General features: G+C 37.8%; 3 protein-coding genes across 3 annotated transcripts; 2 read left to right on the top strand and 1 right to left on the bottom strand.

Moving 5' to 3' along the window:
• The first annotated feature begins 642 nt into the window (after positions 1-642).
• LOC137721298 (F-box/kelch-repeat protein At1g26930-like) lies at positions 643-2,366 on the top strand. Its single transcript, XM_068460406.2, has one exon. It carries the CDS (start codon positions 937-939, stop codon positions 2,053-2,055), a length of 1,119 nt encoding a protein of 372 aa, XP_068316507.2. The 5' UTR covers positions 643-936; the 3' UTR covers positions 2,056-2,366.
• Positions 2,367-6,545: 4,179 nt separating this feature from the next.
• Positions 6,546-10,267, top strand: LOC137721947 (uncharacterized). The gene is made up of 2 exons (XM_088693722.1): positions 6,546-7,129; positions 9,811-10,267. Exons 1-2 carry the CDS (start codon positions 6,815-6,817, stop codon positions 9,976-9,978), a joined length of 483 nt encoding a protein of 160 aa, XP_088549848.1. The 5' UTR covers positions 6,546-6,814; the 3' UTR covers positions 9,979-10,267.
• A 3,112-nt stretch (positions 10,268-13,379) lies between these two features.
• LOC137721923 (uncharacterized) lies at positions 13,380-15,330 on the bottom strand. Its single transcript, XM_068460946.2, has one exon. It carries the CDS (start codon positions 15,051-15,053, stop codon positions 14,091-14,093), a length of 963 nt encoding a protein of 320 aa, XP_068317047.2. The 5' UTR covers positions 15,054-15,330; the 3' UTR covers positions 13,380-14,090.
• Between the last annotated feature and the right edge of the window lie 2,543 nt (positions 15,331-17,873).

The raw sequence follows: 17,873 nt of genomic DNA, 5'->3' as shown, positions 1-17,873 counted from the left end.
GAACGAGAGAAATTTTATTGAAAAAAATCGACAAATAAATAATTAAATTCCTCTTCTGTTTGAAGAATTAAGCTCTGTTAAGATATTATCCATGGAATGCAAACATGTCTTTGGTACAAGTCAATTTAATCTTTTCCCCTTTGTTGTTTTGTACGAGCTAATTTGTCAATTTTTTTCCTGTAGATATTTTGAGCTCCCTCAATGAGTATATAGTTGAACATGAAGTAGTAAGGTTTCCCAAATAGTAGAAACTGTAGAAAAAGAAGAAGAAAAACTAACCAAGTAAAAAAATTACTAATCACCACTTCACCATTTACTCTTCTCCTCAAAATTTCCAGCATAGGTGTGAGTTTTCTATACCATACAAATGTATAGAAGTTACGTAATAATAAAGAAATTGTCCGCATCGTCATTGTTTTGACCCTCTAAATAACTTCGAACGTCTCTAAATTGTCCCTGTCCCCTGTCATAACCAAAGAAAGTACATGATAATTGGTTAATTAGATATGCTAAATATTGTCCCTGTCCCCTGTCATATAACTCAATTGATCGCATTCAAAACGAGACCCAAAACCATCAGATACAAGAGTGACTCAAATCCCACACATTTTTCTTTAATCTTTGATATCCGATTTCCTCTTACTTTCTCTCTGAAATCTCCGGAAAACTTGATTATTTTACAAAGTCGACAATGCAAGAGACAATAACCCGCCAAAACAATATGATCTTAACACCTATTCGACTCAATACAAGAAACCCTAGTTATTCACACCAAACCTAGTTTCTAGACGATGTCCTCAAGCCACACATTTGTGGTATTCTCCGCAATCTCAATCTATATTTTCCATTCATCTCTTATATTACATTTCCCATTTGCCAAAACTCAAAACTAACACAAACTTACAAACCCTAATATTCTTCTCCCAAACAACTCCAATGGGTTCTCTCCCATCTTCCCCAAGACCTTCAACTCCACCACCCTCTTCACCAAACCCTAATTCTCTATCCAATTTTAGGGTTTGTGCCACGTTTTGCTACAGAGAGCCCGCTCCAAACCTAAACATTTCTAATTGGATAGAATGGTATGATCCGTCGACCAACACGTGGACGCACGCCAGCTCCATCCCAGGCCTCACTGAGAATCACGTTCTCAAGGGCTTTGCCATGGTGTCTTTGCGCGACTCGGTATACATAATTGGCGGTAGGGTTTGTAACAAGGAGAGAGCTCACACGTGGGACGAGTCCAGCGAGCTTGTCGACGTGGACATTGAAGTCTCCGCATCGGTCTTGCGCTACAATGTCGGGTCAAACCAGTGGTCCACGTGCGCACCACTTGGCATCCCCCGGTGCGACTTCGCCTGCACGGTCTCCGATAACAAGATCTACGTGGCGGGTGGAAAGACCACGCTAGCGTCCGCGAGGGGCATCCCGTTCGCCGAGGTGTACGATCCGGACCTCGACGGGTGGACTCCGCTGCCGGACATGAGCACGTTGCGGTACAAGTGCGTTGGGGTGACGTGGGTGGGCAAGATCTACGTGGTTGGGGGTTTCGCGGAGAGGGTTGACTCGGACGTGCCGGCCATCATGGTGCGCAGCTCCGCCGAGGTGTACGACCCGCGAGTAGGGAAGTGGGACCTCGTCGTGGGGATGTGGCAGCTGGACGTACCACCTAATCAAATCGTGGCCGTCGATGGACGGCTTTTCAGCTCGGGCGATTGCTACAAGCAATGGAAAGGCCACATAGAATCCTACGACGGCATGCTCAACATATGGAATGAGGTTGAAGGGTCCCACCGGCAATGCCCCACTGCATTGGGCCCTCACGATCAAAACTGGGCACTGAGCCAAAGGCGTTACCTAACAATGGTACCCATTGGAGTGGATTTATACTTCTTGGCAGGGTATGGGATGGAGAGGGAATTATCAAGAACAATGTCGATCGTTCATAAATTCGATACTTCTGCAACCAACGACGCATGGACGAGCATGGAGCCGATGGAGGAAGACGGAGAGAAAGAGCTCTGTGGGCATTGCTGTGTTGTTCAACTCTCATGAAGCTTGCCCTTTACTTGCAGAGAAAGAAAGAAGAAAAAGAACATATTTGGTACCTGCTTAATTACTTAGTTAATTTATTAGTAAGTAATGCTATTATTATGATCAAATTATATTATTAATATTATTGTATAAGGTTTTGCTGACTGATCTATAAGTTTTCTCCACTCCATAGCTGTGGACTTTATAGAGCACTCCTGATGATTTTGCATACCTTGTGACAAAATAAGAAGAAGAAAAATCTTTGTAAAATCTGTTTCCTATACTAGTTATTACTGGTTTACGAATTATACAAATGTTTCCTATAATTCTAGTCATATAATTTGGTTAAATCTTGCAATATGTTACCAATAAAAAATAAATACATTAATTAACATTTAAATAATAATTTAATTATTAATAATCACGCTATATTGTTTACAAAATATGGCATCCCATGGGAATTTGGTTTGTTATCCACAAGCTTCGAAATGCTCGCTCGAAATGTCTTCTACTAGGAACTAGGAAGGACCATTGTGTTTGCCGCCAAAAAGGAGAAATATTATAAGGCTGTTGTGACAAAACAAATGAACAAAACCAACCTACCTATAAGTTATAGGGTATGGGGAATTCTTGTTTCTAATCGGATGGTGCATGTCTAAGATAAATGTTAAGAAGATTTTCTTAAAGCGAGATTCTTTATAGACTCTCCGCTACATTATTTTTTGGGCATAACATTTTATAATATTGACAAAAAAATTATACCTAAAAGATAATGAAGAGTTCTTAATTTTGAGAAAGTCTCTTCAACATTTCTCGCTTGTCCAAAATGAAAAAAGAAATGAACGTGACCTGAATCATTACATATATAGGTTGATCACTTTTACGTAGATGTAAATCATTAGTCTCCATAGCTATTCTCTTCATCTACAAAGAGATAACTTTATTTCTTCCACTTTCTTCATAAAATATAATTATCATCCTCAAACCTCAATATCCAAATACCAGTTTCGAAGACAATCCAGCATTCTAAACTATAGTCTATAAAGAATGATATTTTACTGTGATATAATATGATAAATACATTTGACATATAAACTGATCCAACTCACATATGATTCGAGTACCGCGTTATCATTATAGTCTACATCAAGGTTTTAAAAGACGCTAAACATTAGTCGGGTGACAGACAAGGGTCGAGGGCCTAGACGACTAGGTGGGGGCCTATGCGGACTAGGCAGATTTAAGTAAATTTGTTATATATCGTATACATAAGTACTTATTTATACTTTAAAAAATACATAATTGTATTGAGATACATATATTACAAAATAAAATGATATATAAATTATAAAGTATTAAAACATATTGTGAACACGGGGACAAGCATATAATAAGTGTTTATTCAAGTATTCAACAAGTTTCTTACATTTTATTGAAAAAATAAAATGCAGAATGAAAATTATCTATATTTTTGTATAGGTGAGAGTCGTAACGTAGGCAGGTGCTTAGGCGGGTCTGTGTGCTAAACGGATGCCTAGACGAGTTAGGCAGATGCCTAAGCATATCTATACGCCATTTTCTTAATTTTCAAATACATAGAGATCAGTCAGGACGATGGCTAACCGCTTAGTACATAAACGGGAATTCTTAGAAGAGTGGTCTTCATCAAATGAAATTATGTTGCTCCCCTAATTGGGCCCTATCAAATGTCCCACATGCCCCAAACCCATTGATAAAAAATAATTTTCCTAGGCAATGATTGGCATGAAGCCCATATGAACGAACCCAATTTAGTTGTATCAATCTGGTGGGCCATACACAGTTCTCAAAAGGGACCCACCTAACCATCCATTTTAATTTTTGTGTGTGTGCGCGCTTTTCCCCTACAGGTGAAAAATGGACTGGGTCAGACACACTCATTATTTTTCACGGGTTAGGGCTGTAGGCCTTTTCAGCCCAAAATTCTGAGCTTTCAAGTGGTCAAGGGAGTGCCCTGCTTTAGGCACCCTCAAAAGAAGAGAAAGGTAGAAAACAAAAACACAGCCGGTGAAAGCGAAAGCAAAAGATTAATCATTCACGTGAAGCCATGAAACCCAAATCTTTGCACGAGCCACCCACATACAGAGACACCCTGAGCCGCACTCACTCTCCTTTGGTCCTTTGCTGCCTCCAAATGGTCCCCAACCTTGATGGCCAGACTCCTACAGCAGTTAAATATACTTGCACAGGATATGTTAACGTGAAAATATTTTAAATTAATAATCCGTTATGATGCTAAAAAAAGTACAGACACACCAAAATATATCACGATGTAATTGATTTAAAATGCCGTTACAATTAGCATGCCTCGTGTAAGTAGATCATTCTCATAACCAACTTGATATGCATCACAAGTCGCTATTAACTTGAGAAACTGTCCCATTGCAGCAGCTCATATGCATCCAAATTCGGCCTGTAAACCCTAATGCACGAGGACACCTGGCCTTGTGGTCCCTGCCCTTCAAAACGATGGACCCCACATACGACCCTCCTATGCACTCCGAGTATCTTTCCTAGTCCCCGTCAAAGATTCAGAAGAGCTTTTACATATTTCTACACTTTGACACGCCACCGCACGGGCAAGCTGGTACGCACACTAACCCCTTTGGCTTGCACGCGTGAGAGAATGTACCGCGCTTTCTTACCTCAGTGACTCCCTCAGTCCCTCTACTGGATAGGCTTTAATCTGTAGCAACATCTGAATGGCTGAAGCTGATGAGTTTTTGACCCGTGCGACTTTGACCATCTCAGATACATCAACGGCCCAGATTTTATACCGCCGGAAGTTGAATCTGAGTCGTTGACGTGGGGGAACAATCCTCGAGGACTTTTAGATGTTCCACATGTTCGTTGGGGACCCGAAAACCCCGACATGGGAAGCTGATATGTCGGTCGCTTGTCAATGTTGTCATGGGGAAACGAGAGATAAAACTGAAGAGAGAGAGGAAGAGAGGAGAGAGAGTAGTCCAGCTCATGCCACGTGTCGAGGAGTGAGATGGATGCTTAATATGCCACGAAAGAGTTGCTGTGGGGACCATTTGGGGTTGTAGGGTTTTGTGGGGAGGCATGCATATTGCATAGTAGGAACGTAGTTCGACGAAGTGCATGTGAAGGAGGTTAATGAAGGTTTGAGATGGGGTTTGAAGCTCAATCAAGCTGAGATCTCTTGCCTCACTGTTTAGGGATCCCTCCCTTCCCCAAGTGTGGATCAAGTAGCCAATAAGAGCAACAACCATTTCCATAGCTTTTTCGATTTTAGTTTCTGATCATTGATGAAATGTGAGTTTGAAGTATATAATCAACGAATAACTATAAGAAAGCTCTAAGATCATCGATAACCAACCATAATCTATCTGATAGGCGAATATTAAATAAACTGTAAACTTAGGCAAGGACCAATCCATCATGTTGCCCTCTTCATCGGTTCCATGCAACTTCAAATAGCACTCTGGATTATACCACATCAAATGCCATATATGCCCCCTGTTTGAGCCACTTATTTCAGAAAGTTAACTTTGAGCATCACCACACTCTCTGCACCTTTATTAGGAAGAGTGGCATTGTTGATAAATTCCACAAAACCCGTGGTATTTAGAGGGAAAACAATAAAACGAGAGAGAAAATGTGTGTTGGAACTGGCATGGGCCAGGCCATTGATCAGTGTTTTTCTTGAATATAAACAAACACGGAAAAGATATTCCTTTGGGTCTAAAACTGTCTCTGCATCTTGTGGCTAAAGAACTCAGATTTTTCCATTAATGCATGTTGTATGTCTTCAATCTTTCCAGGAGAAAAGAGGTCTCTAAAATATACAACAAAAGGAGATAAATTGTGGCCATGATTGTGAAACTGGACCTATAAATTTTGGTTTGATAGACGAAAAATGAAAGGCAGCAAATTTCCGAGCCATCTCATATTCCGATTATGAAACAGATGCTATGGTTTGATCATGTGTTGATATTATTGCCACTAACAAAACATATTGAAACTAAGAAGAAACTAACAAGAAGCAAACACGTTTCAAACCATGTCTTCGTCCGACTATAAAATAGAAGTTGAGATTGTTTTTATGCTATCAATAATGTGTTATCACATTTGAAAATATAAGAACATACATATTATTAGTACATTGCAATAATATTAATACAATATCCACTATACGTCGAGACGCACAAAAAACTTCTATATAATGCAAATTGCATCATAAAATGATGAGGAAAGAGGTTGAGCAGGAAAAACTCCCTCAACCTTTTTGGTAAAAGAGAGTAATTTGTGAAATGTACAAAACTTTAAAACCATGGTACAAAAGTTAATCTAAAAGCCCCATCTATTTATCCCCATTATTGGTTAGAGAAAACTGAAAAGTCTCATTCAGTGGCTACCTATTGACAATTTGTCCTTTTTATTTTTCAATTTTATTTCTAATCTTTAATTTATTTATTTATAAATCGACTGCAAGGAAGGAAGCAACCACCCAAAATTTCATAGCATTCTAATTATTTCTCTTTTGTTTTTTCACTTCTCTGTAAAGGTATCCCTTCATCTCTCTCTCTTTCTGTTTACCAGTTTAATTACTTCCCCAAAGCTTTGATAATGGTGTAAAACCCTTTACTGCTGCCACAAACTCCCCTCTCTCTCTCTCTCTCTCTCTCTCTCTCTCTCCCCCCTCTGTTTCTCTCTCTAACTTAAAATGCTGTGAAATCTGAGAGCTAAATTATATACAGAGGGAGAGAGGTGAAAGATGAGAATGCTTGTCGTGAAAGAAGATAGCTTTCAATGGCCGCCAATAGGAGCTCCACTAAACATGCAGAGAGAAGACCATCCGTGCAGTCCTCCTCCTCCTCCTCCTTCCCCTGCCTTCAACAGCTCTGTCAATGCGGTGTCTTTTGGCTTCGTAGCCACTGCCATTCTCATCTCCATGTTCTTAGTCATGGCCATCTTCGAGAGGTTCCTCAGACCCACCTCGCCTGACTTGTCGCCGTCTGGCCGCCGTGGTCCCGGAGATCTTGAGGCCCAGATGGGTATCAATGGAAAACTCAGCCACCCTTCACCAAAAGTAAGCAACCCACCAACCAAATTCTTTTTCTGTTTAATTTATCGCATTGCAAAAAGATTTCTGGGTTTTGTTTTGAATTGCATTTTGGTGTGATTTCTGGGAAAAAGTTGTGATTTTTACTTGTTTTTTAACAGAAGAAGCAAACTTGGAAATGGTGTTGGATTTTTAGGGAAAGTGCTTTTGTTTGCTTTCTCTAATTGTTTTTTGTGACAGTTTTGGGTGGTTATTTTGGTTGTTGTGTTTACGTGATGATTATCTCTCTGACATAATTAAGATATTTCATAATTCTGCATTTGTCACTGATGGGATTAGTTACTAATAGAATTTGTGACAGTTTTGAGAGGTTTTAGCTCTATAGAAATCCATAATTTCTCTGTTTTTTTTTTCCTGCAAAATTTCCTTGAGCTTCTCAAAACGTACTATAATTTACGGAGATTGGTTTTATAACTCAGGTGAGGACGGTACACTGTCCTGATCGACTGTCTTAATTTGCGAACTTTTATCTTCCCCTTTACTCATCAAATTACTTTTATCCTGTTACCAAATTAACCACGGTTTTCACACATAGATTGGATAATAACTTACCTGCAATGGAAATACCGTTACAGTAGCATTTCCGGTTGTGTAGATAAGTTTCTCTCCCATCAATAGGTGTTTCTGATAGTGTATTTGATTTGATATTTTTCTTCCATATTGTCGATGATATTTTTAAACATGTCAAGAGCAGCTGCAATTAATACAGTGGTCTGTGGTTAAGGGTCCATCGCAGTAGATGTGTGTTGAGTGGTTGGTTGGCGTTTGGTTCCAAGCAAAGCGACTTGGGCCTGTCCTATACGTACTAGTTCTTTTAGTCCCACCACCGTTCGTGGCGTTCGCCTTCAGGACCGTAACTGCCAATCTTTCATGATGTAGCACGGATTGAGCCCTGAGGCGGAGTCAAGCTAGTAATTTTCGTAGTCTCATTTTTTCCGTGTGACACTGTTTTTCCAACCTTTCGATTGAAAAAAATAAAAGAAAGAATTAAGGGCCTGTTTGGTATCCTATTTGAAATTTTTTATCGTTTTTCAAAACATTTCTTGAAAACAATTTTCTTTAAGAGTCAAAAACTTAATTGGTTTGTGATTTAAAAATTTTGAATCTTACGACTTAAACTAGACAAAGAGATCTAAAAATAAAGGGTCACATGAGTGGGAGAAAGAGGAGAGAGTAGGAAAGAAAGTAAGAGATGATTGAAGGAAGGAGAAAGAAGAGAGGAAGATGAGTGAGAGAAATAATCGAAAGAATGAAGAGAGCGGATTGGAGGATAGACAAAAAAGGTAATAAAAAAATAGGAGAGAGAGAGAGAGAGAGATTTGGAGTGAGAGAGGAGGAGGGAAAGAAAAGAAATAAGTGAGTTTAAGTTTAAAAATTCGAAGAAATCACTTTTAATGTTTTTAGATAATAAACTATATTTTTAAGTTAGTCTTGAGTTCAGGTTTTGAAAATAGTCCTACCAAACAAGTTTTTAAGGCATAAAACTTGAAAATTGTTTTTGAGTTTAAAAAGTTTGATTCAAGTAAAGTATCAAACAGATCCTAAGAGACTGGAGGTGGAGCGCAGAACGAGAAAAACGGGAGTGTATGCATTGTGTGTAGCTTTAATTGTGTATCCAACTAGCATCACTAAACGAAGAAACCAGCAAGTGTCCTTTGAAGTAGCATAAGGCACAGTTGTCTGATCCAGTTTCAGTGTTCAAACATAGGATTCCCTAAAAATAAGGTTCTCTTAATTTTGCCAGCTGAATTGCAAGGATATATATATATTTCAACGAAACCGAAATAGGTAGGATTTCAAGAACAACATAGGTCGATTGTGTTCTGAACTTGTCTTCAGTTTGTTGGCATTGTTGTTTAGTCAGTTTGCTGACCGGGGGGAAGGGTAACGTTTTAGTCAGTCTGATTCACAGAAACTTATAGTCCTCCGATTCATAATTTTTAAAGCAAAGGTCAAATGGATATGCTAGTTGTTAGGGTGACAATGCAGCATTATCTTATAAGTTGGAAAAACGCATCATCGAACGCGGTCATGTGATTAGGTTTCAAAAATGTTGTTTGAGGTTTGGGTGTTTTTTTGTTTGTTTATTTATGTAAAGTATTTGCTGCCAGAGTAATATAGCACTATCCCAGGTTATCCGTATCTTGGTTCACAGTATTCCCGTGATGTTATACATAATTAAGTTACATAATTAGATTGGTCCCCTTAAGCATGTGCAGAACATAACATCATTAATTAGCAGTACAAAACTAACCCTAATTTGTTAATCTTTAGTTGTTGCGTTGGATCAGTACGCGTAAAACGTTCTTGCTCACTAGGTATTATATGATGGAGTGATGACACTTTTCCACTTGAGACTCTTAGACAAGCTCAGGAGTTTGGTCTCTGATGTAGGAACTGATTTGTTTTGCCATAAAAGGCTTGATAAGCATAATCGAGTATGCGATCTTCCTGAAAACTTTGGATCCGGGGATATAAAATGAGTCGTTCTATCCAAAAAAATTAGGCCAAAGTTATTGACTAACTCGTCTAATGACCAGTTTTGTGTTTGATACATTGTCGAATTATGACTCTCTACAAGCCATCTTTGTTCTTCATACTCTCGAAGTTCTATCTCATCAGTTTGTAATTGTGTCGATTTTATGCAGATGACTGTGTATGCCAGTGGAGTTTCAGTGTTGATGCCTGGAGACGATATCCCCACCTTCATTGCACACCCAGCCCCCGTGCCGCGCCTCCCAGAACACGTTTTTTTACCTCAACATCAACACATTTCATTGCCGAACCCCCCACCTCAACCTCCGCCTCGAGCATAAGCGCAAAGTCAAGTTGACGAGTACAAAACCAAACCCGAAATGCCCGGCTTTTTTTGTATCAAATTCTATTGACGCAGAAGAATTTGAAGACCACTAGTCCAAATTGCCCAATTTTTCTTCAGGCAAGAGCACCTGGTTCTGTATATGCCATTTTCCAAATGTGACTTTGGATCCTTGGAGATGGATTTTAATGCCCATCAGATTGATTTAAAGTCATAAGTTTCTCTGTAAAGTGTAAGCATTTTATGATTGGTATTGACTATTGAGTAAAAGCAGATATATTCATCCAGTTGTTATATACCGACGGTAACTAATTTTTCTTTACAGTTCACCTGAGTCGTAATCCGGCACTTAGAGCCGTTAGATCCAGCCACCCTTGTCAGATTCACTTAAAAAGTACAACTATCGTCAATGAGATTTGAACTCTAGAATTGGAGAGTTGTCAGGAACGTTTCAGAAGCTTATAAGTTGCGATGAATTTCCATCATTGCTAATTGATTTTGTTATGGAATCTTAATTTTACTCATGATATTAAAGTAGGTTAGCTCACCTGCAAAGGCTGAATGCAGCATATGCTTTATGTCACCTGATAACTTATAATTTGTAGATTGAGCTTCGCCACACATGAATGGCGTATTAGGATGTGCAGAGTTGTCTCACATTGAAAAGTTAATGATCATTGCATATGGTTATAAGAAGTTAGGTTTTCCCCGTAGTCAATTGGTTTGGGATAAAGTTTCAACGTTTTTTTTTACAGGCTTCTTGTAGTAAAAGTAGAAACTGAGTGCGGCTAGAGTTTGAATGATTGGAAAATAAAGAAATTTTTTTCTGAATGGGATACAAGTTGGGCCGAAAAAGATGTTATAGTCCATTTGTGATACTTTTGAACACATTTCATGCCCAATTTTGACCCAAAAACTTTCAAATTCTGGATTTTTCTTCCCTTGAAGGCCCATCTAAGATCACCATGAATCTAGCCACCAAGTACCATAATTCAACCCGAGTAATTCAAACGTCTGACTATCCAATTTCACAGATATGATTGGCTAAAAATTTGAGTTGCATGACAAAAAAAAAGTTATGAGAAAGTCCAAAAATAGTGTTTGGCTGCCTGAAAGAAGAGTAATAACTAGTAAGTCTTGCTAAAATGAACAAGTATTGGATCACAAATGGACACGTGGCCAAACAATTAAAGAGTTGAAAACTTGAACCAACGTCACTCCAACACACATGTTCATTTTCAATTTGTTTTTCAAGAGAACTTGCTACTCTTCTTTCAACAGCCAAGCATTATTCAATTAGGAATATGACTACTTTCTATGATCAAATTGTCTCCTACTCCAACCCAAAGGCTACAAAAAGTAGATGAGTTTTCCTTCCCTCATAGTCCAAGTAAGTTCCAGTTTCTAAATTGCTCACTTCTGATCAATAGTCTTTAAAAATTTTCATTTTATAATTTGAGAACTGTTACGGGCATTGCAAATCAAAACACAATGCATTTCTCGTTATTGCAAAAAAAAAAAAAAAGCTTGGATGCTTAAAAACAAGCAGGAGTTTATGCTCTCATCCAATAATAACTCAACAAGTGTCTATAAAAAATGAAAAATTGAACTAACAACTTGGACACTTGTCGAGTTGTTATTGAGTGAGAGCAGGAGCTCCAGCTTGTTTTTAAGCAACCAAGCTTTGTTCCCCAAAAAAAAAACCAAAAGACAATTTTGAAAGGGGGTGTGATATCCACACCCCCCCTTTTTACTTCTCCCACACTTTTTTTGGTTTTCGGCCGTCAGATCGGATAAATTGAAGAAGATCAACGGACAGAAATTAACAAAGGGTGTTTGAGAAGTAAAAAGGGTTGTGTGGATAGCACACCCCTTTTGAAAGTTGTGAATGATGATAAACTGCAAATTATTGTTTTAAATAATTACTGGGTTTGATGTCCCCAAAAGAAGTGAGCAAAGAATGAGAATGAGATGCAAATTTTCATGCTTTGTCTGGTTGTTTGTGTACAAACAAGCCTAACAAGGTCAAGTAGCAAGGAAACCACAAATTACAAGGCTCCTTGAAATTATTGAAACCACATTCTCTAATTGACCATTTCTTTCCATTATTCTAAAACTCTTTAACACAATTACACTGCAATTTGACGAGAGATTTTTCAGTGTGCTGAAAATACGATCTCATACATTATGTGTCATAATACAATTTGTTAGATGCTTTAAGGAAAAAATTTAACCAATTATATTATGTTACTTGATATACGGGGTCGTGTTCCAAATATAATAAAAATTTCTCCAACTTGATAACACTTATAAGAGAGGTTCATCATGTTTTATGTTGATTAATTTTCACATGTTTTTTTACCATTGTTTTGACTTGAAAATGACAGTTTGACTCATATTCGAGATTAGCTCATTTAAATATATGTTGTTTTGTTTATTTAATAGAACAAGTCATTTTTGCTTATTAAAAATTATAGTCTGACATATATACAAAAGTAACTCGTTAAAATAATAAAAAGAATAGTTGATACACACGTATAAACTAGTGATTTGTTATAAAAATAAAATAAAAATAAGAATAACTTAGTACGTCTAAGGAATCTAAGTACTTGTCTTTTTAAAATTGTGAAGATATAAGTTTTTGCAAACATACAAAATTTGATTGTTTGCAAGCATACTCTCTAGACACAGAGCCAAGTACTTACTTTTTTGTACGCATACAAACTGTTATTTTAACCTTTTCAGGTGACATTATACATTATATTATTGGCTTGAAATACAACGGTGACATCCCAATATCTTGTGATCGAAAGGAAGTAGGATTCTATTTTTTTCAAATCTCCTCCCTTTCCCTCTACTCCTCACACACATTCTTTTTGGTCAATGTGAATATAAAATATTGACGTGATATAATTATCTATTCTATTAAGAGAAGAGGGCTTGTCAACTTTTTGCCCCCTTTTCTTCCAATTTTACCCTCACTTTTGAATACATAATGTTAACATGAGGAGGGCAAAATAGTAATTTGTATCTTTTGAACGTTTTCCCTTTTTTTCCTATTTTGCCCTCACTTTTGATACACAATATTTACATAAGAAGTGCAGAACAATAATTTTATATCAAAATATTTACATAAGCTAAAAAATATGCACTTATTAAGAAAAATTGTTATACCGTCATTTTTTCATACACGTAAGTGAAATCATGATGTTTTTTGGATAGTTTGAAAGAACTGAAACGATTGTCATTGAGAAGAACATGAAAGAATGTGGACGGTTGTTCACATATACAGAATGTGTACTCATCTGCTAATAACTATTGAAATAAGAATAAAGACAAAAAAAAAAGAATTTAGAGCGGAGAAAATCTTACTTGGTGAATCGTAGAAAATTGGCAGTATTTTTGGTGAAAGAAATCAATCAATAGTCCCAACGACCATACGTATTGAATTATTGGTGCAGAATTGCGACTTTACATACACTAGTACAAGGAAAAATATAATGCACTGACCACTATGCAGATGTAGCAGCTGAAACCCTAAAAATAGCCATCGATTACGCGTCCAAGTATCCATACAAATCTGTGACACCGTCTGTTAGGTAATCAAATCTCCTTTTGCCCTCAGCTAGGAACTTCCATTGTTGCAGTACAGCAAAATCGTACCCTCAAATTCCCATATTACCCTCAAACATTACAATTATTTACATATACCGAAGATCCACGAAAGTAGAAAAGTACACTAGGGTTTCTAGCTTCTATGTTCTAAACCAACATAGGAGATGGAGGTCCAGATTTAGGTGAGTAACTTGACGGAAAGGGTTCATGCCGAATCCTTTTCATCAAATCCATCTCATTAATCAATCTAAATCCTTAAAATTTAATCCAACAATTAAAAACGAGAGCTTTATTAAAAATTATAATAACTATAAGCGTTAAATCAATTTTTAAAAGACTGAACTGATTGATTGATGGGGTGAATTGGATGAATTTGGTAGATAGGATCTGGAGATGACCCTTTCCTAACTTGACAACATCAATGCCGCTATTGTAGGTTCCCGTCCTTGTAATTGACTTGAAACATCGTCATTCTAACGCTTCATTTGTAGCACTTCATAGGAAAATAAAGCACTCCAAGGAAACATGTGGGTTGTCGAGAGACTCGTTTGCGGGCCAGTTACCCCCGCTGTTGGGCTCCTCCGCCACTCTCCGGATCGGACCAAAACTCGAACTCTCAATTGGGCCAATTGTGGTTCGACCAGGATACTTTCCGGATTTCCTGGCGGACGGGCTCCGACCCACATTGGCCCTATTAACCCCACCGCCATCTGTAACCCTCGTGGCCGGTGACCTTGACCTACGACCCGAACTCTCACCTGGTTCGCGACGGTTTGACTCGGGTCTCGACCCACGCCTGGACATTGGCTGCTGACTCGGGCTTGGTTCTCTGCTCCGAACCAACCTCACTGACTCAGCCCCATTTGGCCCATATCTCCGACCCGGAGAGGATTCGGTTATCCGAGACGGAGACTTACACACGACTCGGTCTCTCCTTTGACCCATTGAACTTGAAGAGTCCCGGTTTTGCCGTAATTTCACCGGCGACCTGTTGACGAACCTCTGATGAACCTCTTCGTCGTCGTCTCTGGTAACGGTGGTGCCCGATATGCTCTCGCTCAGGCTGCAAATCTCCGACAACTCCGAGACCTCTCCGCCGCCGTCATTGTTGTTGCAAATGGGTACTTTCTGCTCAATCTTTTCCGGGTCGAATTTAGTTTTCAAAGAAACGAAAACTGGTAGCTCTTCTTCCTCGGAAGCTGCTATTTTTCCTTGATCTCGATCTAGTACTGGCTCGTGTTTGAATAGCGGCGGCGGCGAAGACTGCGGTGAAGGTTTGGGTTTCGGTGTCTCCGAAAGTACTTCTTTCACTGTCTCTTCGTCTATTGGCGGCGGCGCTCTGCTCTCCGGGGCTGCGTCAGATCTTGACCCTTCAGTTCCCGCCAACGAATGGCGGTGCTTCTGAGGATCGAAAGCGGAGGACTTTCCGGCGTCTGTGGTACTCAAACAGCAACCCATCTCAAAAAATACAGACTTTCAATCGAGATAGTGATCAGATGCTAAATTGGAGAAGGCATTGCGGGGTTTCTGTTGCTGGAATTGGGGTCACATGGCATGCAACAATGGTGGGTGGAGGTCTAAATTTGGTAGCTATATAAAGCAGGAGAGACACAAAGAGAGAGAGAGAGAGAGAGAGAGAGAGAGAGAGAGAGAGAGAGAGAGAGTGGAGAGACAGCTCAAGGCTGGGGGGTTTCTTGAGGAAAATAATGAAAGGATGGGAACTTTGGAGGGTCAAAGAAATGTATTTATTATGCAATGCAGGACATTTTTGTAGGGTCTTTCTCTCTCTGTTTCTGTAAAATTGTAACAGCAGTAGACACAGATGAGGAGAGGAGGACAAAACTGTAAAAAAAAAAAAAAAAAAAAATTTACATGGCAAAAGAAAACAAGTGGAAAGAAGGGAAATCTAGCGTAGTAGCTACTGCCACTGCTCTGCAGTCTGCACTTGTTTATAAAAATATTTTTTTTTGACCGAAAAAAAAAAAATATATATATATATATATATATATTTCTTGTGATCCATGAGGTTTTTTAGTCTAATTCATTTTCGTATACTACTGTCATAATTTAATATGATACTCGTGATTTTGATAGAAATTTAGCTTTTATAAAAAGAGTAGTTTGCATACTTTTTTATTCACTTTTTATAATAGAATGACGTAAATTAGTAAGAAATGTGTCGAAAGCACTGATGAGGGACCTCGCTTTTCTGCCATTCTAATTCCCATACACTTTCATTCCCTCCTATTTATGCAGTCACGATTAAACCACTTCAACATTTTATATCACTATTATTTTTTGTCTTATTATTTCTATAAAAAAAAAATCAATATAAAATGTTGACGTGACTTAACAGTGACCGCACAAAATAGCAGGGGATGAGAGTGTATGGGAACTGAGAGGGCAGAAAAGCTGAGTTCCTGATGAGGATCCTTGCCGGACCCTTTTTGTCAGGATCCTAAGGATCCTCAAATCTTATTCGTTTCTCGTACAGCCAGAAAACACTTGGTACTTTATGTGTTTAATTTTGAATAAAAATTCAAAATAATTTCTAACTACATGTTGTTTGATGAACGGATAAAAGGATCATCACAAATAGAATCCGAATGGAATCCAATTCCCTATAGCACAATCCTTATAAGAATCATAAGTCATTCAATCAAACACAACTAGAAGCATTTCTAATAATTAGAAAGCGTTTAAAAGCGTTTTGGTTATTAGAAATGTTTTCATAAGAAATTTCAAATGAGCTCTTAACGATGATCAAGATGACATTATAACGATGATAATGTTAGAAATATTAAATTTATACACTAAATGATATGTCATTAATAAAAAATAAAATATATTAATAAAATATGAATTTATCATGCAAGATAAATTACATCTTGAGATATAACATTTTCACGTGTATCGCGTTAGTTGCTTGCTTAGTACGACGAGATTTTTGGCACTAAATCGTAGCTATTGAATCCTTGTCATATGATTTAACAACTACATGTTTCATTGACCCAAAAAAAAAAAAAAAACAATAAAAAATCAATGTGCAAGTGTAGGCAGGTTCTTAACGTAATCATTTTAATATGGAAAGTGTTTTTAAGAAGGGATGATGGCGCCGCATGTTATGATTGCTGTCATGAAAATTGTTGTTATATATAAATTCACAAGCGTCCAGTGCATGTGAATGTGAAAAGACGGACAAATGTGTAACGTCCAATCAGACGGGGACTGTAGACCCATTGGCCAGACAGACTGCCACATGCAATTATAGTTTTAAAGATTTTTCAATGTTCTTGAAAGTATACTATATATATCATTATATAATTAGATTGAGACTTAAAAAAGAAACTTTTCTCTATTTTTGTAATAGCATATCGTGTAAACTGTCTTATGTTTTGAGCACATTGAAAAATTTCTGTTAAGTTGAACCGGATTAACAAGATGGTGGGTACTGGGTAGGCGCAGTTGTAAATGATTATACGGCTTTGAAGATTCAATTAGGACCCACAGAGATCATGACACAGAAGTGTAGACGGATTAACGTGTATATAGATCATGGTCCACATTAGTACTTCATTACCATGTTTATTATACAATGCTTGAAGTGGTCTCTGAACTTATATATTCTTGCTCTTTAAACAGGCAATTAGCCATCAGGTTATATAGTTAAGGTGTTCTGCTATGAGATTTCTTGGATTAATTATTATTGAGATAGTTTTTTAACTGTTTGTGGGTTGTTGAATTCAACACGTAGACATCATGTTCATATTGTTAATGTTTCACGCAAAACAAATTAGCAATAAGAAGGAAAAATTGATAACTATATTGAGCAATGTTTATAGTTATTTGATGAGGGATGTACACTCACTTACACTTCGTATCATCTTTTTGCTATATCAATTACTAAGATATCAGGAATGAATAAGTATAAATTCACGAATTTTATCTGTAATTAATGTCATCAACATAATCAAGATGACAATATGGAATACATGATGACTCATAAACCAGATGACATGTGACATACTAATATATGGGCACTGTGATTGCCATTGCCAATGAGATTAAGCTGTGGAGGAAGACATGAAAGAGAGAATAGAAAGATCTGATATCGTCCTCTCGTCCATTTGGCAAAAGAGTTATGTGAGATCTGCAGTAAACAGTGGGGATGGATAAAAATTTGGCGCATTAAAAAGTTAAAAAACAAAACTGTAACAAATGGATTGACAGACAGAAGTCACAGACAGAAACGTGTGATAAAAGAAGAAGCAAAGGATT

Source organism: Pyrus communis, chromosome 5 (genome assembly GCF_041283825.1).
Source record: "Pyrus communis isolate YQ-2024b chromosome 5, ASM4128382v1, whole genome shotgun sequence".
In the NCBI taxonomy this organism is placed as follows: Eukaryota; Viridiplantae; Streptophyta; class Magnoliopsida; order Rosales; family Rosaceae; genus Pyrus; species Pyrus communis.
Note: the sequence above shows the minus strand (reverse complement) of the source record. Positions and strands in the feature narration are given on the sequence as shown.

What these genes read in the sequence shown, in the direction of transcription:
- LOC137721923 (XM_068460946.2), bottom strand. Translation starts at nt 15,053, where the DNA reads ATGGGTTGCTGTTTGAGTACCACAGACGCCGGAAAGTCCTCCGCTTTC.
- LOC137721947 (XM_088693722.1), top strand. Translation starts at nt 6,815, where the DNA reads ATGAGAATGCTTGTCGTGAAAGAAGATAGCTTTCAATGGCCGCCAATA. An exon ending in TCAGCCACCCTTCACCAAAA is followed by an intron (nt 7,130 to 9,810) that starts GTAAGCAACCCA and finishes GATTTTATGCAG; the next exon opens with ATGACTGTGTATGCCAGTGG.
- LOC137721298 (XM_068460406.2), top strand. Translation starts at nt 937, where the DNA reads ATGGGTTCTCTCCCATCTTCCCCAAGACCTTCAACTCCACCACCCTCT.